This window comes from Felis catus, chromosome D1 (assembly GCF_018350175.1).
Source record: "Felis catus isolate Fca126 chromosome D1, F.catus_Fca126_mat1.0, whole genome shotgun sequence".
Lineage (NCBI taxonomy): Eukaryota > Metazoa > Chordata > Mammalia > Carnivora > Felidae > Felis > Felis catus.
The window spans coordinates 99,951,672-99,976,720 of record NC_058377.1 but is presented as its reverse complement, the minus strand read 5'-3'; the positions used below and the strand labels follow the sequence as shown (position 1 = coordinate 99,976,720).

At 44.5% G+C, this 25,049-nt stretch overlaps 2 protein-coding genes across 4 annotated transcripts in view; both read right to left on the bottom strand.

Moving 5' to 3' along the window:
• LOC111556538 (olfactory receptor 4B1-like) overlaps positions 1-1,185 on the bottom strand; it is a 56,126-nt gene extending 54,941 nt beyond the window's left edge. For all 3 annotated transcript variants that reach the window (XM_045039288.1, XM_045039287.1, XM_045039289.1), the window contains exon 1: positions 613-1,185. The gene's annotated coding sequence lies outside the window, so the exon portion shown is untranslated. The remainder of the gene's footprint in view (positions 1-612) is intronic.
• Positions 1,186-1,944: 759 nt separating this feature from the next.
• The window catches only part of PTPRJ (protein tyrosine phosphatase receptor type J), a 53,472-nt gene continuing 30,367 nt past the window's right edge, over positions 1,945-25,049 (bottom strand). The window contains exons 14-23 of the mRNA XM_045039285.1: positions 22,964-23,005; positions 21,973-21,981; positions 21,780-21,867; positions 19,589-19,679; positions 17,360-17,433; positions 17,122-17,256; positions 13,972-14,091; positions 9,982-10,142; positions 8,141-8,276; positions 1,945-5,551 (exon numbers count right to left, since the gene is read on the bottom strand). Coding sequence (XP_044895220.1) covers positions 5,393-5,551; positions 8,141-8,276; positions 9,982-10,142; positions 13,972-14,091; positions 17,122-17,256; positions 17,360-17,433; positions 19,589-19,679; positions 21,780-21,867; positions 21,973-21,981; positions 22,964-23,005 — 1,015 coding nt within the window. The 3' untranslated portion in view covers positions 1,945-5,392. The remainder of the gene's footprint in view (positions 5,552-8,140; positions 8,277-9,981; positions 10,143-13,971; positions 14,092-17,121; positions 17,257-17,359; positions 17,434-19,588; positions 19,680-21,779; positions 21,868-21,972; positions 21,982-22,963; positions 23,006-25,049) is intronic.

The window sequence follows — 25,049 nt, the reverse complement described above, 5'->3', positions numbered from 1 at the left end:
AAGACAGCAGGAGCCAGCTATGAGCAAGGTCCTGGAGGAACCTGGAGGAACCCCCAACCACTGCGGAGGACCTAGTGGGGCCTGGCGGCGGGGAACCCTGTCTCCCCACTGGAAGGGCTGTACGCGCCCTGTTCTGTGTGGTAAATTCTACCCCTGGCTCCCATTAACAGGGATCCATTCCCCTCCACCAGCCCAGCGTCTGGTAGGAGCCCTTCCTTCCAGCCCGTGTGACACCACGTGACCACCATGCAGCTTCCATCCAGAGAAAATAGTGAAGGTAAAGTGTGTGTGTGTGTGTGTGTGTGTGTGTGTGTGTGTGTGCACGCGGTTACTTACGTATCATGTACACGCACACCTGGAGAAGAGTGTCAGGCGTGAGACTGCTTCAGGCGACCACACACAGTCCCGGAGCTTCTTCCCTTCCAGACTCGTCCGCCGCCCGCGCGCTCACCCTCCGGTGCTCCCACTCCGGCCTCCCCGACACGCGCAGGGTCCCCGCCGGCGCAAGGCCTGGGCTTTCACGCCCCCAACCGCCCCCCCTTCTCCTCCTGCGAACAGTCCGCTTAAGACTCGGCTCAAAAACCACCACCCGTAATTCCGGATTCCGGTTACCTGTGCCTTTAAACTTCCCCTGGTACCTCATGCATTCCTTTTGGGTTTGAGGCACCTGGGGCGGCTTCTTACGCGAGGACCTCTGCTGTATACATCTTCGTTCCCTGGCCGGCCTGCGGCGTGTGCACCGCGGCTCTGGGAACGGCCTCTAGTCTCCCCGCAAGCAGGCATGCGCGCCGAGCACGCGCCGAGCACGCGCCGGAAAGCTTTCTCTCGTTGGCATGGGGGTGCGCACCGCCTGCCGTGTGACAGCCACGAGTTCGTGCCTCCGAGGGTGAAATGCTGGTTTTCCTTACACCTGCATGACCCAACATACTAAAGCTTTTATTTACATAAAATAATTCACATAAAAGAGGGGGATCTGTTTCCCCCTCTGTTTTTGCTCCATGAGGGCAAAGGTTTTTGTCCTTTTTGTTTGTGGTTGAACCCGGTATTTTGCTTTACCAGCCACAGAGGCAGAGTGGCTGGTGCATCACAGGCACTAAGGGATAGTGGCTGGTGCATAGTTGGCGCTCAAAAACTGTCCAGATTGCTACAGTGTCCCAGAAATTCTGGGATTCCCCAAATCCATCACTGGAAAAAAAAAAAAAAAAAAAAAACAAACCTCTGAAAATCCTGGGGACTTGCCTAAGGTATGTGTGCTGAGACCAAATGGCACAAATGGAGTGTCTGTCCATCTGTAGACCCATGTGTCTGACCCTGTGAAAGCACACGCAGCCACATCTCAGATGCACATTCACTTCTTCTTCCAAGTCTCCTCTTCACTTAGTCTCCCTGGATGTGTGTTTTGGGCTGGATTATGTCTCCCCAAATTCATAGCTTAAAGTCCTAACCCCAGTACCTCGGAATGTATTTGGAGGTACTGTCTTTAAAGAGGTGATGATGGTAAAATTTAAGTCGTTAGGGTGGGCCTTAATCCTTTATGACTGGTTTCCTGATAAAAAGGGGAGATCAGGTCACAGACAGACACAGAGGGAAGACCAAGTGAAGACACAGGGAAGATGGCGGCCATCTGCATCAAAGAGAGAAGCTTCCGAGGAAACCAACCTGCCAGCGCCTTGATCTTGGACTTCTGGCCTCCGGAACTGAGAGAGATTAAATTCCTGTTGTTTAAGCTTCCTGGCCTGTGGCACTTTGTTGTGGCCCCAGCAAACTAACACAGTGTACAAAATCCAAAAGGGACACATGTTTTTGTTAAGAACGCCCCAATTAAACACAGGCCCATACACTGCTCAGGAAACGAAATGGTGGGGACCTAAAGTAAAAAGTGGGACAAAAAAGAAACAAAAGGCACCATGTGTTGACACTTTTTATATTTGGTATTTGTGAGTCTTTTAAAAAAATTTTTTTTTCAGGCCATTTTTTCCTTAAAAAAAAAAAAAAAAAGCAACCAACAGCAATACTCTGTACAAGTATAACAAACATTAGAAATATGCATCATTCCAAAATAGTTACAAGAAAATTACAGTTTTAGAGTCCATATCAACACATCCTGTTCATACGTGCCCCCGAGGGAAAAATGCTACAGTATGTCGAACACTTGGCTGCTATACAGTCTGAAAACGCAGAACTTGGACTTTTGAGGCAAACCAACATAGTCACCAAGCCTTGTTTAGCACAGTAAGTGCAACCCAGCACTGCAAAAGAAAACCAGCCTTTTTCATCTCTGATGAAAAGCAAACATGAATCAGATGCAAAGGTGGCCCCCACCCCCAACGAGCCTCAGCTCGACGAAGCCCTACTCCAGTGCAGTCAAATCTGCCAAAGTCCACCGGAGGTCACTAGGTGCCCACAGGGAACAGACTCCCAAATGTCATTTCCCACCGGTGCCAAACGTCACTAGGTTTACCTTTGGAGGCAAACGTCCTCACTCTTGGGAGAAGGTACCGATGCCCCAAATCCCCCAGACCAACTGACCACCAACCTTCAGGCCTTTCACTGATAACTAATCCCACCCTGGCCATTTTTCTGTGTGCAACCGGCAAATAGGAAAGCAGGGGTGATCACACCATCTCCGCGATTCCGCTGGACTCCTCAGATTTTAGTTCATCGTTCCTGGGAGGCTTTGGGGCAGGAACTCGAAAGCACCTTCTCTTTTCTATGGCCAATCCCCAGCCCGTGTGTCCTTTATATTTACACAATTATCTTCCCTTTTCAATCACTGTGCTATAAATACCCTCACCACCCCCACCGGTCCCCAAACCCAGCCCTCTTCAGGATGCAGAGAAGCATCGTGACCTTCACATGACCTGCCATGTGGAATCCAGACCTCTCTACCACGAGCCTTCCTCCCAGGACTGGGAATGACATCTGAGAGTGGCTTAGCTGGGGCTCCTGCCCATTTCCCAAACCCATACCAGGCGGAAGGAAGGAGAGTTTCTGGGGTTTTGTGTGATTTTACACAATATGTTTACAATTATTGTTGCTTTAGCCTTCTAAAGGAATTTTTGGAGCCAAGTCCTTCCCTCCGATTTCTCTGTGGCAGGGAATGTAGGCAGGGCCGGGCAGAGCATCTTTGTCAGAAGTGACTTCTACACCCCCATTCCAGTGGCTTCCTGACAAGTAAAGTGGAGAGGGGCATGACCCACAGAACTGCGGCCCCGGGCAGGGACCTCCGAATGCCATCACGGAACTCTGAGAGCTGCACGCGTGGAGGGGCAGACCAGTGTGAAGGTTTGGAAGCAATCTGCCCAAAGCCAGCCTCACTCAACAGCCCGGGACGGCGTGGCTTCCCTGATGCAGGCCTAAAGAGCCGAAGGCCCCTCTGAAGGGGAGTCAAGATGGCCCAACCGGGCCCGTACAACCCATTCCTCGCAGGGCCTGATGCTGAATGAACTGCTTGCCACAAGAGAGAGCAAAGGATTCGGCGAAAAGTGCAATTTCTGTGTGGGAAGTAAGTCCTCCCCAGACACTGACACGACCACCTCCTCTCCTTTTAATCCTTTTAGTACCTCAAAGGGAAAAGGGGGACAAAAGACGTACAAGCGCTAAGACTCTGAACCGAATCAAGGGCTTTCAGTACGTTGTGGTTCACCCTCCATAACCCACTAGCATGTCCAGTCAGTTCTCAAGGTGCTAGCAAGTTGAGGAACACGGCAGCGTCGGGAGACGGGCTCCCCCAGGTCAAGAGTGACCGGGGCACCCGGAGAAGACCCCGCTCCCATTTTCACTAGGACACAGTTGTCCTGAATTTACAGCAGGATTTATTACTGTGGAAAACGGCCACAGGAATCCGGGGACTTGGTAATTCCTTCATAAGACCTTCTCTACTTCATTGCCTATAGGAGGATAAATTCAAAACCTCTTCAAAATATAACCTGAGCCACAATATAAAATAAAAAGAAACAAACCCTTTCATGTTAATGCCTTGAGAAGTTTACAGATTATGTACCAATAAAATAAATCCTCATAAATTCTGAAATTCTTGGTGGATACACACCTGAAGCAAAAAAAAAACAAAAAAAAATTAATCTACATTAAAAAAATCAAAAGTAATTACAGCAGCAGTATAGTGAAAAGAGGTTTTAAAAATAATTACATCTTTGATACAAATTCAAACTCTGTACACCTCAATTCAAAGGAATGACTGTTTTAAGAGTTTAGTATATATATATACAGTAGATACCGATATGTGTCACTGCAGATAGACTAAAGCCAGTGGACTTTGAGGGAGGAGGGATTAATCAGACACTGTTTTCACGCTGAAGTGTTCACAGATTGCCACGCTTTTAAACACACACACACAGACACACAGACACGGACACACAGACGCACATAAAATGCCAACCTGAGTAAAACGTTACTAAAAACCTAGAGCATCATGAATCACTAAGTCACATATTGCACCTTTAAATAATCCTTCTTACCAAATACAGAAATGAGAAAAAAGGATGAAACAGGGACAAGAGAAGGAGATTTTATCACTGTAGGGTTCCTCTGCTTTCCCCCACCCCCAGAAATTCTCAAGGTGATACTTGGTTTCCACTCTCACTCAACCAATGGGCTGAAAATGTGGCCAACAGAAATGTCTTTGGGGAAAACCGGGAGAGAAAGGGGAAAAAAAGAATAGAGCACGAAACATGGGGGACGGGGAGGCCTCCTCTAGTCAAATGAGAACAGGAATGTTACCGAGAAGGCTGAACCTCAGATACTAAACTACTGTTTAAATATTCCTTATATTCCAATTATGAGATTCAATACAAAAATAGAGATATCTACTGAGTTTTGCCTGTGGAAGCATAATTCAGAAAAGGCACATGTTCAAATAGAAAACCCAGGCAGAAGAGGTACCACGTACCCCTCCCGACATGATAATCATCCACAATCACGTATTTTCCATCAGCTAGATTCCAAGATACAGTAGGTAAAAATAGATCTCTGATACTTAAAATATATTCAACCCAACACAATCCTGGCTTTAGCATGTGAATCATATAAAATAGTCTTTTTTAAAAAGAATCTGTTTTGAAAAAGAAAAAAAAAATCATAGCTCACTTTTCCTGGTGTTCCATAATTCTCAAGGAAAAAAAAAAAAAGTGAACTCATCCCATTGGTATTCAGGAATGTAGTTGATTAACTCAACACCCATCCACAGCCCCTGACAGCCCCAACTTCTCATTTGTCATGTTCTACATGTGCAGCTTCACACCCTCAAATTAGTTCTAACAAAACAGAACAAAGAATAAGATATTAGACATATAAAAACATGTCGACATCGGGGCATTTTCCTTCGCTGTGGGTGTGACGGTCCGGTTCACTCCAGAAAGGTTTTACTTTGGAACTAGGCGATGTAACCATTTGTCTTTCCAAACGCAGTCACTGGTGCAAGGTTTTCATAGATTGTCATTGCAGTTGTGTTCTGGTAGATAAGATCTACTTTTGAGTCCTTCTGGGATCTGATGATATCCAAAACACACTGGTTGAGGAAAACATACTGGTCCTGTTAGAAAAGTAAAAAGAGAAAGCAAATGAGCAGAGGTCCCAGAGATTAGCACCCAAGGTTACTTTCAGATGACCACCACTCCCCCAAACCCATCGGCCCCACAATGAACAAAGCCAACAAGATTTTCTTGGTTAGTGAGCATGGGCGGTGTAAGGAGTCAATTGTGATTCTCAACAGAGGGGACAGGTTAAGGGGGATAATCTGGGTAGAGTTGGGTGGGGACCACCCTCTGGCAAGCTCGTCAGAATATGCAGGTAGCCATTAAAAAAGGAAGAGGAAAAAGGTATATGCTGAAAGATATCCAGGGTGCTATAAGAGAAAAAAAAAAATCACAGGGCAGAATTAGATATAACATAAAATCCAATGAAAAAAAAATATTCCATGTGTCAATATCCAAGATATACAAAAAAAACCTACACAACTCGACAGCCAAAAAACAATCTGATTAGAAAACGGGCAGAGGAACTTAATAGACACTTCTCCAAAGAAGACATATAGATGGTCCACAGACACACGAAAAGATGCTCAACATCACTCATCATCAGGGAAATGCAAATCAAAACCACCGTGAGATATTACCTCACACCTGTCAGAAGGGCTAGTATCAAAAAGACAAAAAACAACAAGGATTGGAGAGGATGTGGAGAAAAGGGGACCCTTGTGCACTATTGGTGAGAATGTAAATTGGTACAGCCACTATGGAAAACAATATGAAAGTTCCTCAAAAAATTAAAAACAGAAATACAATTGTGATCCAGTAAGTCCACTACTGGGTATTTACCCAAAGAAAACAAAACACTAATTGAAAAAGATATGTGAACCCCTATGTTTGTTGCAGTATTTTTTACAGTAGCCAAGATAGGAAAGCAACCCAAGCAGCCATCAATAGATGATAAATAAAGACGTGGTATAAATATGCAGTGGAATATTACTCAGCCATAATAAAGAATGAGATCTTGCCATTTGTGACAACATGGATGGATCTAAAGGGTATTATGCTGAGTGAAATAAGTCAGACAGAGAAAGACAAATACCATACGCTTTCACTTATGCATAGACTCTAAAACTCAAAACAATCACACAAAAAAGCAGAAACAGACCCATAAATACAGAGAATTGGTGGTTACTAGAGGGGAGGGGAGGGGGGAGATGGGCAAAATGGGAAAAGGGGAGTAGGAGGAACAGGCTTCTGGTTATGGAATGAATTAAGTCACGGGGATGAAAGGCACAGCATATGGAATACAGTCAATGGTACTGTAATAACCTTGTGTGGTGACAGATGGTAGTTACACTTATGATGAGCAGAACATATAGACTTGTTGAATCACTCTGTTGTGAACCTGAAACGAATGTAACATTGTGTGTGTGTCATCTGTACTCAGTTTTTTTAAAGAGCACCAGCCATAACAGAAAAAAAAAAAAAAGTACTGTGTGTGTGCGTGTGTACATGTGTTTTTCTACAGATGTACATAAAGAAACCTATAGTGATATACACAAACTGTAAGCACTGGCTACCTCTAGGGAAGAAAAAGTAAAAGAGAAAAATACATTCTATATAATCCTGTTTCGTTAGATGTCTTAATATGAACAAGTTTACATTATCTTAAAACTACAAAAAAAAAGGACCAAGAAAAGAATTTGTGGGCAGGTATAAGATTTCTGTGTTTCTTCAAAGGAGATGAAAGACTGAGTTCTACTCTACATAATTATAGCAGGAAAAAAAAAAATCTCTTCTGACCAACACAGGGGGTGAATTCTACACTTTCTTCCACAACCATGCTGCTCGCCCAAAAGCACACGATGTACCCAGGCCTCCAGAACATTCCCTGCTAGACTCAAAAACACAGCACATATTCATGGAGTTCTAAATTGGTACAGGGCGACAGCCTGATACAAAATTAGTATTCTGCTCTCATCCCAGTCAAGACACATTCCTTCCTACAGCGTTGAAGAAGGCGATTTCCCAATATATTTGCTAAGAACATGACTTGAAAACAATGTTTGTCAGGAACATTTCAGGGAAAGCCGAATCCAATGGGTCTTACCCAACTGACATTGTAGATACTAAGCATGAAGTTTCCCAGCTGGCCAGCCATCCCCCGGGGACTATGATAATTGATGTTCTTTTACATTCACAGGGCTAGGTGAGGATACACTGCTATATGAACATTACGCGTATTTCATTCACATTGCTAACATTTGAGAAGTCCGTTTCATCAGCTTGTTTTAAGGATGGTCAGACCTTCTCAGAAACAAAGCATGAAGATACCAGTTTTAAGAGTTTACAACCCGGAAGCCAAAGTTCAGAGAACTGCTAAGATTATTTGATGAGTTAGTGGCTGCAAGGTAAGGAATCCAGGTATGATCTTGGTGTGTACTGTTCCATTGCTGGTATCACTACCACCGTATCACCATATCGGATAATTCAATCGCAGTTAAGGATCTAAAAGAAGTCCAGTGTTACCTCACAGCCCAGAACCAGAAAGACCTAGAAAGGTGAAGTGTTTCAACACAAGTATGTGACATGATGCAACCTTTTGAAAACAGGATTGAAAAAGCGTACTGCCAAACACAGCTCAGCCTCACCTCTGTTTGCACCATTAAAGGCCTGTGCATTCGAAGGTCATACACAATCCCATACACATCCACAGTGTTCTCATTCTCTATCTGGTAGATAAGACGATCGATGGCAATGAACGTACCTGTCCTTCCAACCCCAGCACTGAAGAAAAAAAGACATGAACACATCACCATGGGTTACCTCTAATCTAAAATGCTCAAATGTGCATTTGTGCATGTATCTTGCTCCCCTCCACTATCAATGCCCAGGATCATGAAACATTTGCTCAACTAAAACCTCAGCAAATTGGATTACACTAGCTTGGGACTGGGACCCAAACCCTAAAGTTCATTTTGCGTCAAATATCACAAAACCTCTTGCTAGAGCGGCTTGAATCTCAGTCCCATTCAAGTTATTAACCATAACCCAGGATGGCAAGTTTCATCAATTTGTTCCCCATAGGGCAACAAAGCCCCTCTTCATCTTTCCTAAATTAATTGCTTTAGCCTAAAAGCTAGCTAGTTGTCTTATTGGGCTAGAGCAGGAAGTGGGGACAAACTTTTTCTGTAAAGGACCAGATAGTAAATATCTTTGGCTTTGCACACTAAATGATCTCTTTCTGCCATTTTAGCATGAAAGTAACTAGAGGCAATATGTAAGCAAACAGGCATGGCTCTGTTCCAATACAACTTTATTCGTAAAGGGATTGTGGTAATAGTTTCACAGGTGTATACTTGCCTCCAAACTCATGCAGTTGTATACATTAATTTATGTACAGTTTTGTATGCCAAAAAAAAAATGTTTTAAATAAACCAATAAAATGAACTAAAACTATGCATTTCAACTTCACTAAATAACAAACTAAAATGCTGAATGAAGAAAGCAGGTTGCAGAATGATGTCTACATCATAAAATCTGGCAAAAGCTTAAAGCTATATAAAACCACAGATATACATACATATGTAATAAAATATAAAAGCATACAAGGGAATGATTCAGATCAACTTTAGAACCACGTTTAACTGTGTAAGGACACTGATAAGTAGCAACTTTATATCTGGAACATATTATTAACAAAAAGAAACATGGCCTCATGCCATAGTTTATTAGATTATTACTCTATATTTTTGTAAGGTTGAAATATCTTTTTTTAAATTTTTTTTAATGTTTATTTATTTTTGAAACAGAGGGAGACAGAGCGCAAGAGGGGGAGGGGCAGAGAGAGAGGGGGACACAGAATCTGAAACAGGCTCTAGGCCCTGAGCAGTCAGCACAGAGCCCGACGCGGGGCTCGAACTCACGGACCGCGAGATCATGATCTGAGCCGAAGTCAGATGCTCAACCGACTGAGTCACCCAGACGCCCCTAGGTTGAAATACTTTATAAGAAAATGTCATAGGGGCACTTGGGTGGCTCCGTTGGTTCAGCATCTGACTCTTGATCTCGGCTCAGGTCATGATCTCACTGTATGTGAGTTCAAGCCCCGTGTCAGGCTCTAAGCTGACAGTGCAGAACCTTCCTGGAATTCTGTCTCTCCCTCTCTCTGCCCCTCCCCAACTTGTTCTCTCTCTCTCTCTCTCTCAAAATAAATAAACTTAATAAAATGTTATAAGTAAGATATAAATTAGAATATATTATAGTCTTAAAAAAAACACAGGCAACCTACCAGATCTGGCCCATGGTTATAGTTTGCCAACCCCTGTTCTAAAAGCCTCAGGGCTTAGGGAATAAGTCCATGGTCCCTTATCCAAATCTTTGTTAAATTTCCAAATGCCTGTTGCATTCCCTCTCACGCCTTGCTTTTCTAAAGTGTCCGCATTTATAATGGCGTTTGAAATCGGTCCTACGTGGAGCGCCATCTGCATACCTGCAATGCACCAGAATGGGAGACTCAGGAGGACTCTGCTTCATGTAGTCACGGACAAGGTACCGAAAATTGATGAGCAGGTCGGTGGTGTCGGGAACGCCGTGGTCCGGCCAGGAGGTGAAATGAAACTGTCGCAGAGGGTGACTCTCACTTGTCTGGAGCTAAGAACCCAGGAAAGAGAAAAGGGCACGTGAAATGGAGCAGCACCCGAAGGCTGAGCCGCATGGGATAGCTGACAGATAGCTACAGAGGAGTGGTTACAACTAACAACTGCAATGTTACATTGGTACAGCAACTGAGAAAGTGCTTGCTCACCAAATCCCCACAATGTGCCCAAGAGGGAGGGTTTATCATCCCCTTTAAAGATTCTGAAAAGTGAATCAACTCCCCCCACTCAGCCTAGATGCGGTACAAGTGCATCATCCTCTGATCCTGAGTTCAGATCTTCCTTTCCCACTACAGGTGCCTGCCAGTAATGCACTCACAGTCTCACAGTCCTATATCTACACCTTCTTAGAACTTCATGAGGCCCGTCCCTGAGCCCACATGGGAAGGTCATCAACCAAAACACCAAGAATGAACTATACTGATGCAACTCTGATAATCAGAACCTTTGGGGTGAGAGCTGCCTCACAATCTGTGAGCCTTCCGGAGAGTCTCACGAAGCGACAGGCAACTGGCGAGCACCAAGGAAGTATTTAGAATTGGAAGAGTTTGAGAAAAGACCATCCCTCTTCAAAGAAAAAAAAAAGAAAGAAAGAAAAAGAAAAAGAAAAAAGCATCTATTTCAACATCAGACAACAGAAAGTGGATCTCGTTATAACAGTTAGTTATGACACAGGCTAGTTTCCTACCGCAGACTGAAGCATGTACCTTTTGTCATCAGAACTCCACCCAGGCTGGGCCATTCCTACCCTGGATTCAAGTGTTCTCACTACGTCCATCCCCGGCACTGACCTCACCCACGTACCTACATCTGGACTGCAGGCATTTCCATGTCGTTTATGACAGCTACCTTTTGAAGCTTTTTTTTTTTTTTTGTATATATGTTATAAAAGCAGTGTACTCACATTGTTCAAAACATGGAAAAGAGTAGAGAAAGGGGCACAGTGAGGGACAAGGTACTGGGAAGTCTCATACACACAAAGGTGATATTCACAAATTTAACCGAAAGTACTGATCCAAAGAAGGAAAGCAGTTATGTGAGATAAGGAGAGGAAGGGGTGGGGGAAGTTCAGACCTTTCAGTATTTATCTCTGTAGAGGGGCAAGGGGGCTCAGGTTAGGGGTGGCAGTCAAAGGAAACTTTTAGTTCTATCTGTTGCCTTCCCGCTTTTAAAAAAGAAAATAGATCTGGGGCGCCTGGGTGGCTCAGTTGGCTAAGCGTCCAACTTCGGCTCAGGTAATGATCCCACAGTTCATGGGTTTGGGCCCCACGTCAGGCTCTTATGCTGACAGCTCGGAGCCTGGAGTCTGCTTTGGATTCTGTGTCTCCCTCTCTCTGCTCCTCCCTTGCTTGCACTCTGTCTCTGTCTCTGTCTCTCTCTCTCTCTCAAAAATAAACATTAAAAAAAAAAAAGGAATGGATTCATGCATTTTGTGTAATCAAAAATTACTATTTTACTAAATGCTATGTGGTATCCTGGATTTGATCCACAGGATCGGGCTTTAGCGGAAACAGGAACCGGAAAGGGCTTTAGCAGAAAAAATGTGAAACCCAAATGAAGTCTGGAGTTTAGTTAACAAAAATGGTAACAGTCACGGTAATTTTCTTTAAATAATGTGGACAATTCCACCCGTGATTCCCCTCCACAAGGGTGAACCCCTAGCACTGAAAGCAACAAAGGATAATCCAATCTGTTTTAAATGGATGAAATCTATAGAAATAAGTATATTTTAAGGGCTTCTCAACCACTATTATCAGTGTGTGATAACAGCTTGGACAGCACTTCCAGAGGAGGAATTGAAATGTTAACTGAAACCAGGACATCTGAGGCACAGCCAATCAGTAAAGAATTAATACTTCTGTATCCGTGACTTATGGAATCTTCAACCTAACCTACCAGCACCCCCATAAAAGTCAACACCACTGAATCTACTCCCAGGCTTTCCTTTTGTGCACTATTCACAATATGCATAAAATTTTGTCTGCTGGTATGTTTCACTTAATTGCATTCTCACATCTCCTCATGGTAATTATGCAGTCTACACAGCCATCATTTCTAATAGCTAAATAATGATACACTGCGAGATAACCTATAGTTTAGTTATCCATCCTCCAAAAGCTAGAAATTTGCACGGGTTCTAAATTTTCCTCCATTATAAATAGTGCTGAGACTCCTCTTTGTGAATAATAAGACTTGTCCTATATTTCAGATTATTTCTTTAAGACAGAGTCTCAAACTTGGAACCACCAGATCAAAGGAGAGTGGTCATTTTTATGCTTCCTATATAAACTGCAGAAGGGTTATACCAATTTACACGCCCACCAAAAGATATCAATGTTGCTTCATTGTCCCTAACCACCCTTAAGAAAAAAGGCAGGGGCACCTGGGTGACTCAGTGGGTTAAGCGTCTGATTCTTGATTTCCCCTCAGGTCATGATCTCACGGTTCATGAATTCGAGCCTCGCATCGGGCTCTGTGCTGACAGCGTAGATGGAGCCTGCTGGGGATTCTCTCTCTCCCTCTCGCTCTCTGCCCCTCCCCCACTGATGCTCACTCACTCTCTCTCTCAATATAAATATATAAACTTTAAAAGAAAGAAAAAAAGGACACATAATCTGCCTACACAATGTAACTGGATTTTTCAAATAACCTTTGGGGGTTAAGGCCATGTGCATACGCCCTGAAATCCAATTAATGTAACTGCTCTCATAAACTGCTCCCAAGGCACACTGCCATTCCTGGTAACACATCTGCAAGTAAATAATCCAAAAGGGCCTTGATTTGTAGCAAAAACTCTATGAGCAAGTCACCTGAAGATAGAAGGAACAGTTACTGCTGCTGATCCATTCTCTTACAATCCATTTTGTTTAGGAATAATTTATGGGGGGGGGGGGGGGGAGGAAGGAAGGGGGAAGGGAAAAGGGAAAGGGGAAGGAAGGAAAGGAGGAAAGGAGGGAGGGAGGGAGGGAGGGAGGGAGGGAGGAAGGAAGGGAGGGAGGAAGGAAGGAAGGAGGAAGGGGGAAGGGGAAAGGGAAGGGGGAAGGAAGGAAGGGAGGAAGGAAGGAAGGAAGGAGAGGGAGGAAGGAAGGAAGGAAGGGGGAAGGGGGAAGGGAAGGGAGGAAAGAAGGAAGGAAGGGAGGGAGGAAGGAAGGGAGGGAGGGAGGGAGGGAGGGAGGGAGAGGGAGGGAGGGAGGGAGGAAGGAAGGAAGGAAGGAAGGAAGGAAGGAAGGAAGGAAGGGAGGGAGGGAGGAAGGGAGGGAGGGAGGGAGGGAGGAAGGAAGGAAGGAAGGAAGGAAGGAAGGGGAAGGAAGGAAGGGAGGAGAAAAAGAAACAGACTGACAAATAGAACAAACTGGTGGTTGCCATATGGAAAGTAGGTCAGGGGATGGGTGAAATAGGTGAAGGGGACTAAAAGGTACAAACTTCCAGTTATAAAATAAATAAGTCACAGGGATGAAAAGTACAGTGTAGGGAATATAAATGCTATATGGTGACAGATGGTGACTACACTTATTACAGTGAGCGCTGTGTAACATGTATAATTGTTGGGTCACTGTGCTGTACCCCTGAAACTAATATAATATTATACGTCATCTATACTTCAGTGAGAAGAAAAAAATAACTTACGAAATTTCTCAATACAGTAAAGCTAAAGAGTTGCCTTAGAGTGTATGTAGATAGTTTTATTCCGTAAAAAGAGAGCAAAAGTATTTTTCTGATGCATAAAAAAAACATATTGGTTAACATCAACCTAAAAAGTATCACCCCAAAACTAATATATAGTCATCTTTTCTGAGACCTAACCATCTCGGCCTCTTACTTACATTTTTCACTGTGAAGTCTCTGATGGTCCACTGTGGAAGAACAATTTCTGAGGTCATTGCCACAGTTATGTCCCCATAGTCCTGAGCTTGCTTGGAGGGCCAGTATTCCTCACATTTGGTCTAGAATAAAATTGCATTAAAAAAAAAAAATTGGGTCACATCGTCTGTCATCACTAAAGCCTCAAAAGGGAGACCAGATATTGAAAACTGGCATCAGAGGCTGGGAGTTCTGTTTGACTCCCAAAACTGTTTTTTCATTTACAATTATTGCCAACTCTTTTAAAATTGGGAGGTTTCTCATAAAAATGCAGACTTCTGGCTTCTCTTGAGAAATCAGAAGATCCGGCCAACACTGAGCCCCAATTTCTGCATGAAAATGGACTTAGAGCAGAACAGACATTGTCCCTTGTCTGGGGACATAGTGTCAGCCAGTTCCACTTGGCCCCTAGAGCAGCCAGTCCATAACTATTCACTGGACTAAATTCAGAATGACCCATAACCCCTTGCAGCTAGAAGAAACGAGGACTTCGCCCAATACTTTTAGATCCACGCTAATTATAATACAAATACAGACACCAATAAAGAGAATCAAATCAAATCACTCTGGGCCTTTGATTTTCATAAGCTGGTGGGCAGATGTGAACAGAAATAAAAACCAGGAGGGGCGCCTGGGTGGCTCAGTGGGTTAAGCGGCCGACTTCAGCTCAGGTCATGATCTCGCGGTCTGTGAGTTCAAGCCCCGAGTCGGGCTCTGTGCTGACCCCTCAGAGCCTGGAGCCTGTTTCGGATTCTGTGTCTCCCTCTCTCTCTGACCCTCCCCCGTTAATGCTCTCTCTCTGTCTCAAAAATAAATAAACGTTAAAAAAAAAAAAGAAATAAAAATCAGGAAACATCGGTTCTCCACGAATATCCAAATCCCCAGATTTGGTAAATGATTACACACACACACACACACACACACACACACACAGTCTCCCACTCTCTCTCTCTCCCTCCCCACCCCCTCTGAGGCATACTCTACTGCAGGTGGCTTCCAATTATCTAACTTCTGTAGGTGGCTTCTATTATCTAACTCACCTGGGAGGTCTGTTTTGCTTTAAAAACAGATGCCCAGGCCCCACCTCCAGAGCTGCAGACTCTGGTTGGGGACCTGTATTTTCAAGAAGATCCCAGTTTCTAGATCACTGCTCCCAGAAAGAACACACGTCTTGGACACTCAATGACATAGACCTGATGCTCAGCTCAGCCTCTTCCCAGCTGGGTTTCTGTTGCCACCCTGTAGGCAAGTTCTTAAACTCTCTGAGCCTCAGTTTCCCCATCGATACAGTAATTATACAGGAGGGTTGTTATAGGAAAGAAATAACATAAATGGAGTATCTAGTGCAGAAAGCTCACTGCCTCCCTTCCCTTTTCATCCAGAGTCAGTAAATCTACTTCCCTCCTGACTTTCGATACACAAGGGCACACCTAGGTTCATTCTCTTCATGTTCTCCATTAATTTAACTATGTCATGTTCATTTGTCTAACAGATATTTAACAGAATGTTCCATGTACCAGGCCTGAGCTCCACAACACCATAAAGTTTATCTGCATTCACAAACAAAGTTCTTTTGTTTGCACAACAGCCTATTCTCCGGATGCAAGGAGGTGGTGGAACCCAAGCTTCTATATCGCAAGCCCCGTGAAGGTGGGAACCAGTTCTTACCGTGTTTTGTGATCTTTCCCTCCCCCAGCCCCAGCCCCTAGCGGAGCACCTTACACATACTTGGGGCAGGATAAACATTCAAGTTAAATAAAGAACATTAAAAGAGGTTTCGGGGCACCTGGGTGGCTCAGTCGGTGAAGCATCCAACTCTTGATTTTGGCTCAGGTCACGATCTCACACTTCATGAGACTGAGCCCCATGTTGGGCTCTGCGCTGACAGCGTGGAGCCTGCTTGGGATTCTCTCTCTCTGCCCTTCCCCTGCTCACACACACTCTCTCTCAAAGTAAATAAACTTAAAAAAAATTTTTTTAAAGGGGCTTCAATGGGTTCCCACAACCACCCAGGGCAGAGCCGCTCCAAGTGCGCACTCCAGAGCAGCAGAAGCAGCCGCACCGAGAACTCTCCAAAATGCAGTTCTGGGATCCCAGCCCAGACTGCCCGAACCAGAAGCTCTGGAGGCAGAACCACCCTCCAGGGGATTCTGATGGACTTTCACGTCTGAGAAGCACTGGCCTAGGGAGTGAATTCCTATTCCTCAAGTAACAAACCCACAGGAAAACATTCCCAGAGCAACGTTAGGTCCTATTCCTTGGGTACAGAATTTCTGAAGTCAGCCTGTGTCTTTCAGGTCTTCTTAGATGCATTTATGGAGACATGGGATTTTATTACAAGAAGAAATCTTATCTTTGGTGGAAGCAGCCGGGGGGTTTCAGGCCATCACAGGGGAGAGGGGACTGCTGAGGTTTATCTGGGGAGAAGTCTGAGATTTGGGGTAAAGTAAGGGTTCCAAGGCTAAAAACTGGGTTTGATCACTGAGTTGGTCGAATCTATCATCTCACAGATGAACAAGCTGGATGCTTAGAGACACAGAGCTGAGACAGCCGGAGCCGTTTCTGCTCCGGACTGGGAGCTTTGCGCTGAGCGACCCCAACTCCTGTTCCTTGTAACTCTAGCTGCAGCAGCCTCATGAACAGAGAACACTGATATTCATCCACAAAAGAAGGCAACACTAAAACTCTTCTTTGTTTAAACTGATTTTTAAGCGTTTCTCTTAGAAAAGAAAAATACAGAAAACGAGTTTCTAAGACTAGAGGTGATGTTTGGGGGAGTGTTTTCTTTAAAAAACAAAAATGCTTCTTAAGATATACTTTCACGGGGGCGCCTGGGTGGCTCAGTCGGTTGAGCATCCAACTTCAGCTCAGGTTCATGATCTCATGGTTCGTGAGTTCGAGCCCCGTGTTAGGCTCTGTGCTGACAACTCAGAGCCCGGACCCTGCGTCAGATTCTGTGTCTCCCTCTCTCTCTGCCCCTGCCCCGCTCGTGCTCTCTCTCTCTGTCTCAAAAAATAAATAAACATTAAAAAAAATGTTTTAAAGATATCCTTTAACCACAGCCAAAATGAATTAATTAATTTAATTTAATAATTTAAATCAAAGATACTTACCCTTCCCTGTTCGACACATTTGGTCAACATAACAATGGCATATACATTTTTCTCCCAAACCATACGCCAAAAATCTTTCAGAGTGTTGGGTAAAGGCCCTTGGGTGGCAATAAATTCTTTCTTGGAATGGTAGCCCTAAAACACGGAAAGTGACAGAAATTCAGCGTCACAGAAACAAAGAGGAGCCCTGAAGATTTCATCCTTACAAGCCGTGCCATGGGAACGTCCCCCCACTTACAGGCATGTAGTTGGCATTGATGTAGTCGTCAGTTGAATGGGCCTGGACAGAAAGCTTGACACGGGAAATATCATCTATGACATTAACAGAAAAAAGGTCCCCATTAGAAGCAAATGTTTGAGGAGAATTACATATAAGAGAGAAAAGTACAAAATGGCAACACATCGCGAGGGTGTGCTGCGTGGCATTTTACAGAAAATGAGATGACCTTAATTTGACCCTCACAGTCAGCCTATGTGACTGGCACAGAGAAGTTAGGCAATTACCCGGCAAAGCTAGTAACTGGCAGAACCAGGGTTCGAACTCAGGCAGCCTGACGCTGGGGTGCAAGCTCCTAACCACACCAGACCACCTTCTGAAACAACACAAACCTACTACTGTTAACATCCTTGGGTGTGTGCCGTGAGCCAGGGAGTGCACTGGGCAATCTTATTTATTCCTCAAAACCACCCTACCGGCCTGTGTGCCCATTTTACAAACGAGGAAACTGAGGGTCAGGAAGATTAAGTGACTTCTCCCAGCACCGATGTCTGGTCAAGGGCAGTCAGAATTCAACTCTAGTGCCCTTTCCACCACGGCAGGGTAAACACCCAAATTTGCATACTTTATTTCCATAGAAATGTTATTACAAGACAGTACCAAATTCCAGAATAAACTCAATGTGTAAGACTATTATAGGTGGAAAGATCTAAAACACAAAAATTCTCATGTCTTCTAAATACTATCATCTCAAAACCACACAAATGTGTCCAACTCAAGAAATGAAATAATAACTTGAGAATTTCAAATGTCAGGCAGAATAATCAGCAGCACCACGTGTTTCCCTGTCTTTGACTATATACCATCTCATCCTCCTCTTGGACAAAACAATATGACAGTTCCAAGCTCGGTTACCAACATGACTCGTAGTCTAGAACTTTCCCAATGAAAACAGTACCCGAGGGGCACCTGGGTAGCTCAGTCGATTACATGTCCGACTTCAGCTCAAGTCATGACCTCGCAGTTCGTGAGTTCCAGCCCCGTGTCGGGCTCTGTGCTGACAGCTCAGAGCCTAGAGCTGCTTCAGATTCTGTGTCTCCCCCTCTCTCTCTGCCGCTCCCCCACTCTCACACTGTCTCTCTTTCTCAAAAAATAAATAATAAACGTTAAAAAAAAATTAAAAAAAAAAAAAAAAAAAAACAGTACCCGAACTCTGGATCTGAAAACCTCTGCAGCAACTGTAAGATCAGGCCAGTGATCCTGGGTTAACCCTAGAAGGGCAGGATGGGGGCGTATCCCACTAGCCTGATTTTCAAAACATTTTTCCTGGAACAAGGTTCAACGCCTGCTGTCAATACAAAGGGGATGGGGGGGAGGGGACACAGGGAGGAGATGAAGAGAAAGCACACAAGCTAAAAAATCCTGAATCTAAACAGAAGTTAATGTTTTAGGCCAGGAAAGAAAAACACAGCCTCAAATATAAAACGACAATGTCTCTAAATGTCCTGGTGTAAAAAGTATCAGCAGAACCTAGAAATTATGCCTAAATCAGAACACAGCTGCAATCGACTGATACGTCTTTGGACCCTAATTCTCATCCGCAAGAAAGACCGCAAAGAACTTTTCTGTGGAGGAAGGTTCACATTTCATCTGAATGGATGATGTAACAAATAATTCTTATTTTAAACCCAATTTGTCGTTAGCCCCATGCATTCGGCAGATATTGTTAATTCTCAAAATGTGAATCCAGATACAATTCATAATTAGCAGTGGGATGCATTCAGCCAACCAGAGATGTATCCGGACAAGCAGAAAGCATTACTCCCTGCCTGTCCTCCTCTTACCCACTTCCGTTCTAGAACTATGTTAGCTGAAATAAAGGGGCTTTGAGATAGAGGGGATAAGAGCACAGACTCTAGCCCTTACCCTGAAAGAAATGACAGACCTAATCCAGAGCCCGGCCTGTCTGCCACGGGCCTCTGTGTGACTTGGGACAAATCACCTAGCTACCCTGTGCCTCGTTTCCTCATCTGCAAAATGAATATGCTGCCACCTACTGCATAAGGTTCTCATGAGGCCTGGATTCAAAGGAATATGCCTAAATACAAGGCTAAATTAGCACACCGCAGGTGACTCCTGAATAATTGTGGAGGTGGTTAGTAACTATCTTGACCCCACTTCCCTCCACTGTGAGAGGGGTGATGGCCAGGGACAGACAAAAGGGAAGATCTTGTGGAAAAAACAACTCACACGGCAGAACGTTATTATAGCGATTCTTTCCTCTGTTCTCAGCCAGTTCCGCTGTATATTTAGGTAGACTAATTCCAACAAGCTTCAGATCCTGAAAACAAAACAAATGAGTCGTCCATTTAGTTAGTGTCCAGATATTATTTATACTGAGCATCGCATAGGACAAAGTGTGAAGGCAGAGGTGTTTTGAGTTAAAGGTCTGTTGGAGTTCTAACCCTCAGGACCAGGGAATGCAGCCGTATTTGTCATCAAAATAAGATGAGGTCATAGTGGATTAGGGACGGGAGCCTTAACCCAACAGGACTGACGTCTTTACAGAAGAAGAGGCGCTGAGATAGACACTCAAGGGGAGGCGGCCATGCTGAGGTGAAGGCAGGCACAGGACTTAGGTTGTTACAAGCTGGCTGAAGCCAGGCGGGAGCTTCTTTTAGAGGCTTCGGAGGCACCACAGCCCTAGAAACAGCTTGATTTAGGTCCACTGGCCTCCAGAACTGTGAGAGAAGGATTTGCTGTTGTTCTAGTGCTTTGTGACCACAGCCCTTGGAAACTAATGCAGAGGTTAAGATAAAAGAAAAAGGATAATCCTTGCCTTCCAGGTGCTTACACCCCGGGAGAGAGGCACAGGCAGAAATAACTAACGTCAGGGTGCCTGGGGGTCTCAGTCAGTTAAGCATCTGACTTCGGCCAGGCCATGATCTCGTGGTTCGTGAGTTCCAGCTCCCCATCAGGCTCAGTGCTGACAGCTCAGGGCCTGGAGCCTGCTTCTGATTCTGGGTCTCCCTCTCTCTCTGCCCCTCCCCCACTCATGCTGTCCGTCTCTCTCTCTCTCTCTCTCTCTCTCCCTCTCAAAAGTAAATAAACATTGGGGCGCCTGGGTGGCTCAGTCGGTTGAGCGTCCGACTTCAGCTCAGGTCACGATCGCGCGGTTCGTGAGTTCGAGCCCCACGTCGGGCTCTGGGCTGATGGCTCAGAGCCTGGAGCCTGCTTCCAATTCTGTGTCTCCCTCTCTTTCTGCCCCTCCCCTGTTCATGCTCTGTCTCTCTCTGTCCCAAAAATAAATAAACGTTAAAAAAATTTTAAAAAAAGTAAATAAACATTAAATTTTTTTTTTAATTTAGAAATAACTGATGTTACAACGAGGCAGAATTAAATAAACACCACATGTCACAGATGAAACAGGTAGAAAGAGAATTTAAGTCCTCCTGGGCTGTGCTTTGAGTTGCACAGTAGGTTCAATGGCAGGCCCAAAAAAGCCAAGCCCCCTTCCTAACTCCTACAACCTGTGGATGTGACCTCATTTTGGAAAAGAGTCTTTGCAGATGTATTTAGGTTGACAACCTTGAGGTGAGAACATCTTGGATTATGTGGGTGGGTCTTAAATCCAATAAGTGTCCTTATACAAAAGACACCCAGAGGGGAACCATGGGGAGGGGGAGGAGGAGACCATAGAGAGTGGAGTGACTGAGCCCTAAGCCACAGAATGCGTGGAGCCACCGGAATCTGGAAAGGCAAGCAAGAGGTTCTCCCCCAGAGATTTGGAGGAACCACTGCCTTGCTGACACCCTGACTTTGGACTTACTATAGCCTCCAGAACTGCAAGAGAATAAATTTCTGTTGTTTCAAGCCACCAGTTTGTGGTGATTTGTTATTGCAGCCGCAGGAAACCAATGCAAAGAGGGAGTAGATTCAATAAAGGCAGAGACCACAGCAGGGCAGCCCAGGGAGGGTGAGTGTGCTTGGCCAAGCTGCTGTGGGGGGTAGAGCACATGGGGACTGACAGGCAAGAACTCTTTCCGCAGGACTTCACAGAATGCTCGGGAATCAATGTCGGCCACACAGCCATCAAGCCCCAGCCCGGAAATGCCAGCCAGAAGAGCTTCCTAATTACCCCAGTTAACAGCCCTCAGACTTGAACTTGAACGCCTAGTTTCTCTACCTTTCGCTCTCTCTCCCTCTCCGCATAATCATTTATCAACAAGATTGAACACACAAACCACTAGAAGCGAGGGTACACCTAAGTGCTTGCAGCCCACAGGGCCACTAGGACCCCTGAGGTCTACCTGACAGTTCCTCTCCCCTCTAAGAGGGCTGCCTCTTATCCAGCGCTCCCCCACGCAATAAAAACAGGCGGTTTTCCAACTTGCAGGAGAAACATAAAGCAATTAAGAAGACATTATTTACAACCACGTACTTCATATTCTTCCGCAAACCCACAGTTGGAGTCCGCTTGTTGTTTCTTAAAGTAGGCTTCAAAATTCTCCACTTTGATTAACTTGGATCTAAGAAAATAAAAACAGCTTATGAGGACTTTTTTTTACATCCAGTGAAGTTCATGCTCAAAACAGAAAAAGACAAGTTATTTAAAAATTAAAGAGGCTACTCACTTTTTAGGTCTTCATCATAGAAAGGGAAAGAAAAGAGTAAGAATTAGAAACACCCAGTGGATCAAGACTCTAGAAATGATAGTAAACATCTTCCCAAAGGAACAAAAACCAGACTATAATGGGGGGAGGGTGTGTCAATAGAATGTTATTTACAAAACAATGAAACGTGTGAATCAGGAAATCTCCCTTCTAGAGCCTGTCACGTAACTGATGGGCTTTGTGACTTTACACAAGGTCTCCCACCTATTGATAACCCGTTTATTTGTTCTCAAAAATCACAAAATATGAGTGGCACCTGGGTGGCTCAGTCGGTTAAGGGTCTGAATCTTGATTTCGGCTCAGGTCATGATCTCAAGGTTGTGAGATAGAGTCCTGGCATCAGGCTCCGCTCTAGGCATGAGCCTGCTTAAGACATTCCCTCCCTCCCTCTCTCTCCCTCTCTCTCTCTCTCTTCCTCCCTCCCTTCCTCTCTCTCTGCCCCTCCCCCCACCCTCACTCATGCTCTCAAAAAAACAAAAAGTCAGAAAATACATATTTATTGGTAGAATATAGAAGTAAGGTTCTACTTTGCCATAGTAGAACACAACAAGGAAGCAGGCAGCTTCAGGAGACTAATAAACAGAGAGTCCTTGCAGAAAAACAAAGTTAGCAAGAACTCCTGCATGATCAAGGCCAAATGTGTCAATCAGGAAAAATGACAGCAAGTTCCATCAAAAATTCACTAGAGGGGCACCGGGGTGGCTCAGTCGGTTAAGCATCCCACTCCTGGTTTCAAATCAGGTCATGATCTCACAGTTCGTGAGTTCAAGCCCCCCAACATCGGGCTCCTCTCTGACAGCACTGAACCTGCCTGAGATTCTCTATCACTCTTTCTCTGCCCCTCCCCACTAGGCTGCTCTCTCAAAATAAATAAACTTCAAAAAAATTTTTAAACGATAAAAAATAAAGTAAAACAAAAATTCTCAATAACTATCTAACTCCAGAGACTTACTTAATTTGAGAAAAGGATACTTCATTATTCTTTGCTTCTTTCCTGTTTTGAAAGAAACAAAGACCCATTAGACCAAGAAAGGGTAATTCTGTGTTTTTTTTCCCCTTCAACGTATCTACAAAAGGACTTTTCCCCCGGCATTAGTTCACATATGGCACTAAATCCCATTCACTAATACTAAGCTTCATGGTCTAAGCAGCAAACACTGATTACAAATCTGTGAAGTAACTCTCTTTCATACCATCCAAAAGTATGGAAGAATTTTGCTCGGGCAACTTTTAGGAATATCTTTGGGTAAAAATACATTAGCAGCTGACCCTTTGGTAAAGCCAGACTCATTTTTTCATGCTGTTTCTTGAGAAAGGCCTTTCTGATGAGTTAATGAAATAAATCAGAAAATATAGCCACTGTAGATATGGAGGCGGGGCATCTGGCATTCTCCTGCATTGCTGGCCAAACCCCATACTGGTGTTAAAAAACAATAATAATAAAATAAAAAAATAAAAATAACCCTCTGGAGGGCACCCTAGCAGTGTGTATCAAACTGAAAACATGCATCATACCCACTGTCCCAGCAACTGCCCACCTTGGAATTTAGCCTAAGGAAATAATCAGGAATGTGCTCAAAGATTACTGTGGCAAAAACAAAAAACCAAAGAACAAACCTGAAAACATCAGGAAAATTGGTTGAATAATTTCTGTACAATTGAATACTCCGCAGCCACTTAAAATGAAGATTTAAAGCTGTACACAATGTCTTAAATAATAACGCAGACTAGAAAATAATACACATAATAGGATTCCACTTGTGTGTGAGTTTCACGATCCTATCAACGTTCAGAGTCGTTTTGGGCTGTGATTATGAATCATCCAGTGTCTTTGCTCTTCTGTATTTGTTTTTTTGGGGGGCCACAAGCATGTATAACTTTTATTTTAACAAGAAACAATAAAGCTGCTTTGACCCCTCCCTCAGAAGACGTTTTTTTTACTCTGCCTGTCAGCCCTACAGGGCAAGATGGCGGCAGAGGGACCGGGCAGAGTTACATCAAGGAACTCTGAGCCAGGATGAAATTCTCCAACTGGCAGCAGTTGACAACCAGGAATGAATCCCAGCTGATACGCAGGCTTCAACAGCCACACAGTCAGACAGGAGACTGAGCAATGAAGTGCAAACACCAAGTTCAAGTTCATTTCCACGCTTCCCACACTCAGCTTGTGCCTCCTTGCAAGGCGGCTTTCAAGACCTTCCTCCTAGAGCCCCGGTGAGCATGAGATTTGACAGAAGACACAAATCCAGGTGCAGAGTGAGCTAGCAAAACAGAGCTGTGATTTTTTTTTACTATTTAACTACCTCGAAGGGTAGTTGTACAGATAACAATAGTAGCATACAGGGTCCAAGGCACTGTTGAAGCCTTGTATTTTTTTACGCTCCCCCGTGTCACAAGTTAGGTCCCATTATTATCCCTACATCACAGACTATGTGGACATTACAGCGAAGCTCCCTAACCGCTAGTCAGTCAGAGCATGTGTTCAAACTTAGCTAACTCTCGAATGAAATCTCTTGGGGCTCCCGGGCGACTCGGTCGGTTAAGAGTCCGACTCTTGGGTTCAGCTCAGGTTATGATCTCACGGTTCGTGAGTTCAAGCCCCGCATCGGGCTCCGCACTGACAGCATGGAGCCCGCCTGGGATTCTTTCTCTGCCCTTCCTCCACTCTCTCTGTCTCTCAAAATAAATAAACTTAAAAAAAATTTTTTTAATGAAATCTCTTAACACCTCAACACTGACTTGTGGACCAGAGGGCACTGTTCGAAAGGAGCACTGCACACTGCAGCGTTTGCCCCGACCTGATGCCATAGGGGCTGAGACGAAGTACAACTGGTCAGATAGTGAAGAGCCTGGGTGACGGAGACATGGGAACTTGTGACACGAGTCCTTCCAACTGTGAGAATGTCTGAAATTTTCCAGAGTAAAAAGCTCCTTTAAAAACTAGGGTATTGGGGCGCCTGGGTGGCGCAGTCGGTTAGGCGTCCGACTTCAGCCAGGTCACGATCTCGCGGTCCGGAAGTTCGAGCCCCGCGTCAGGC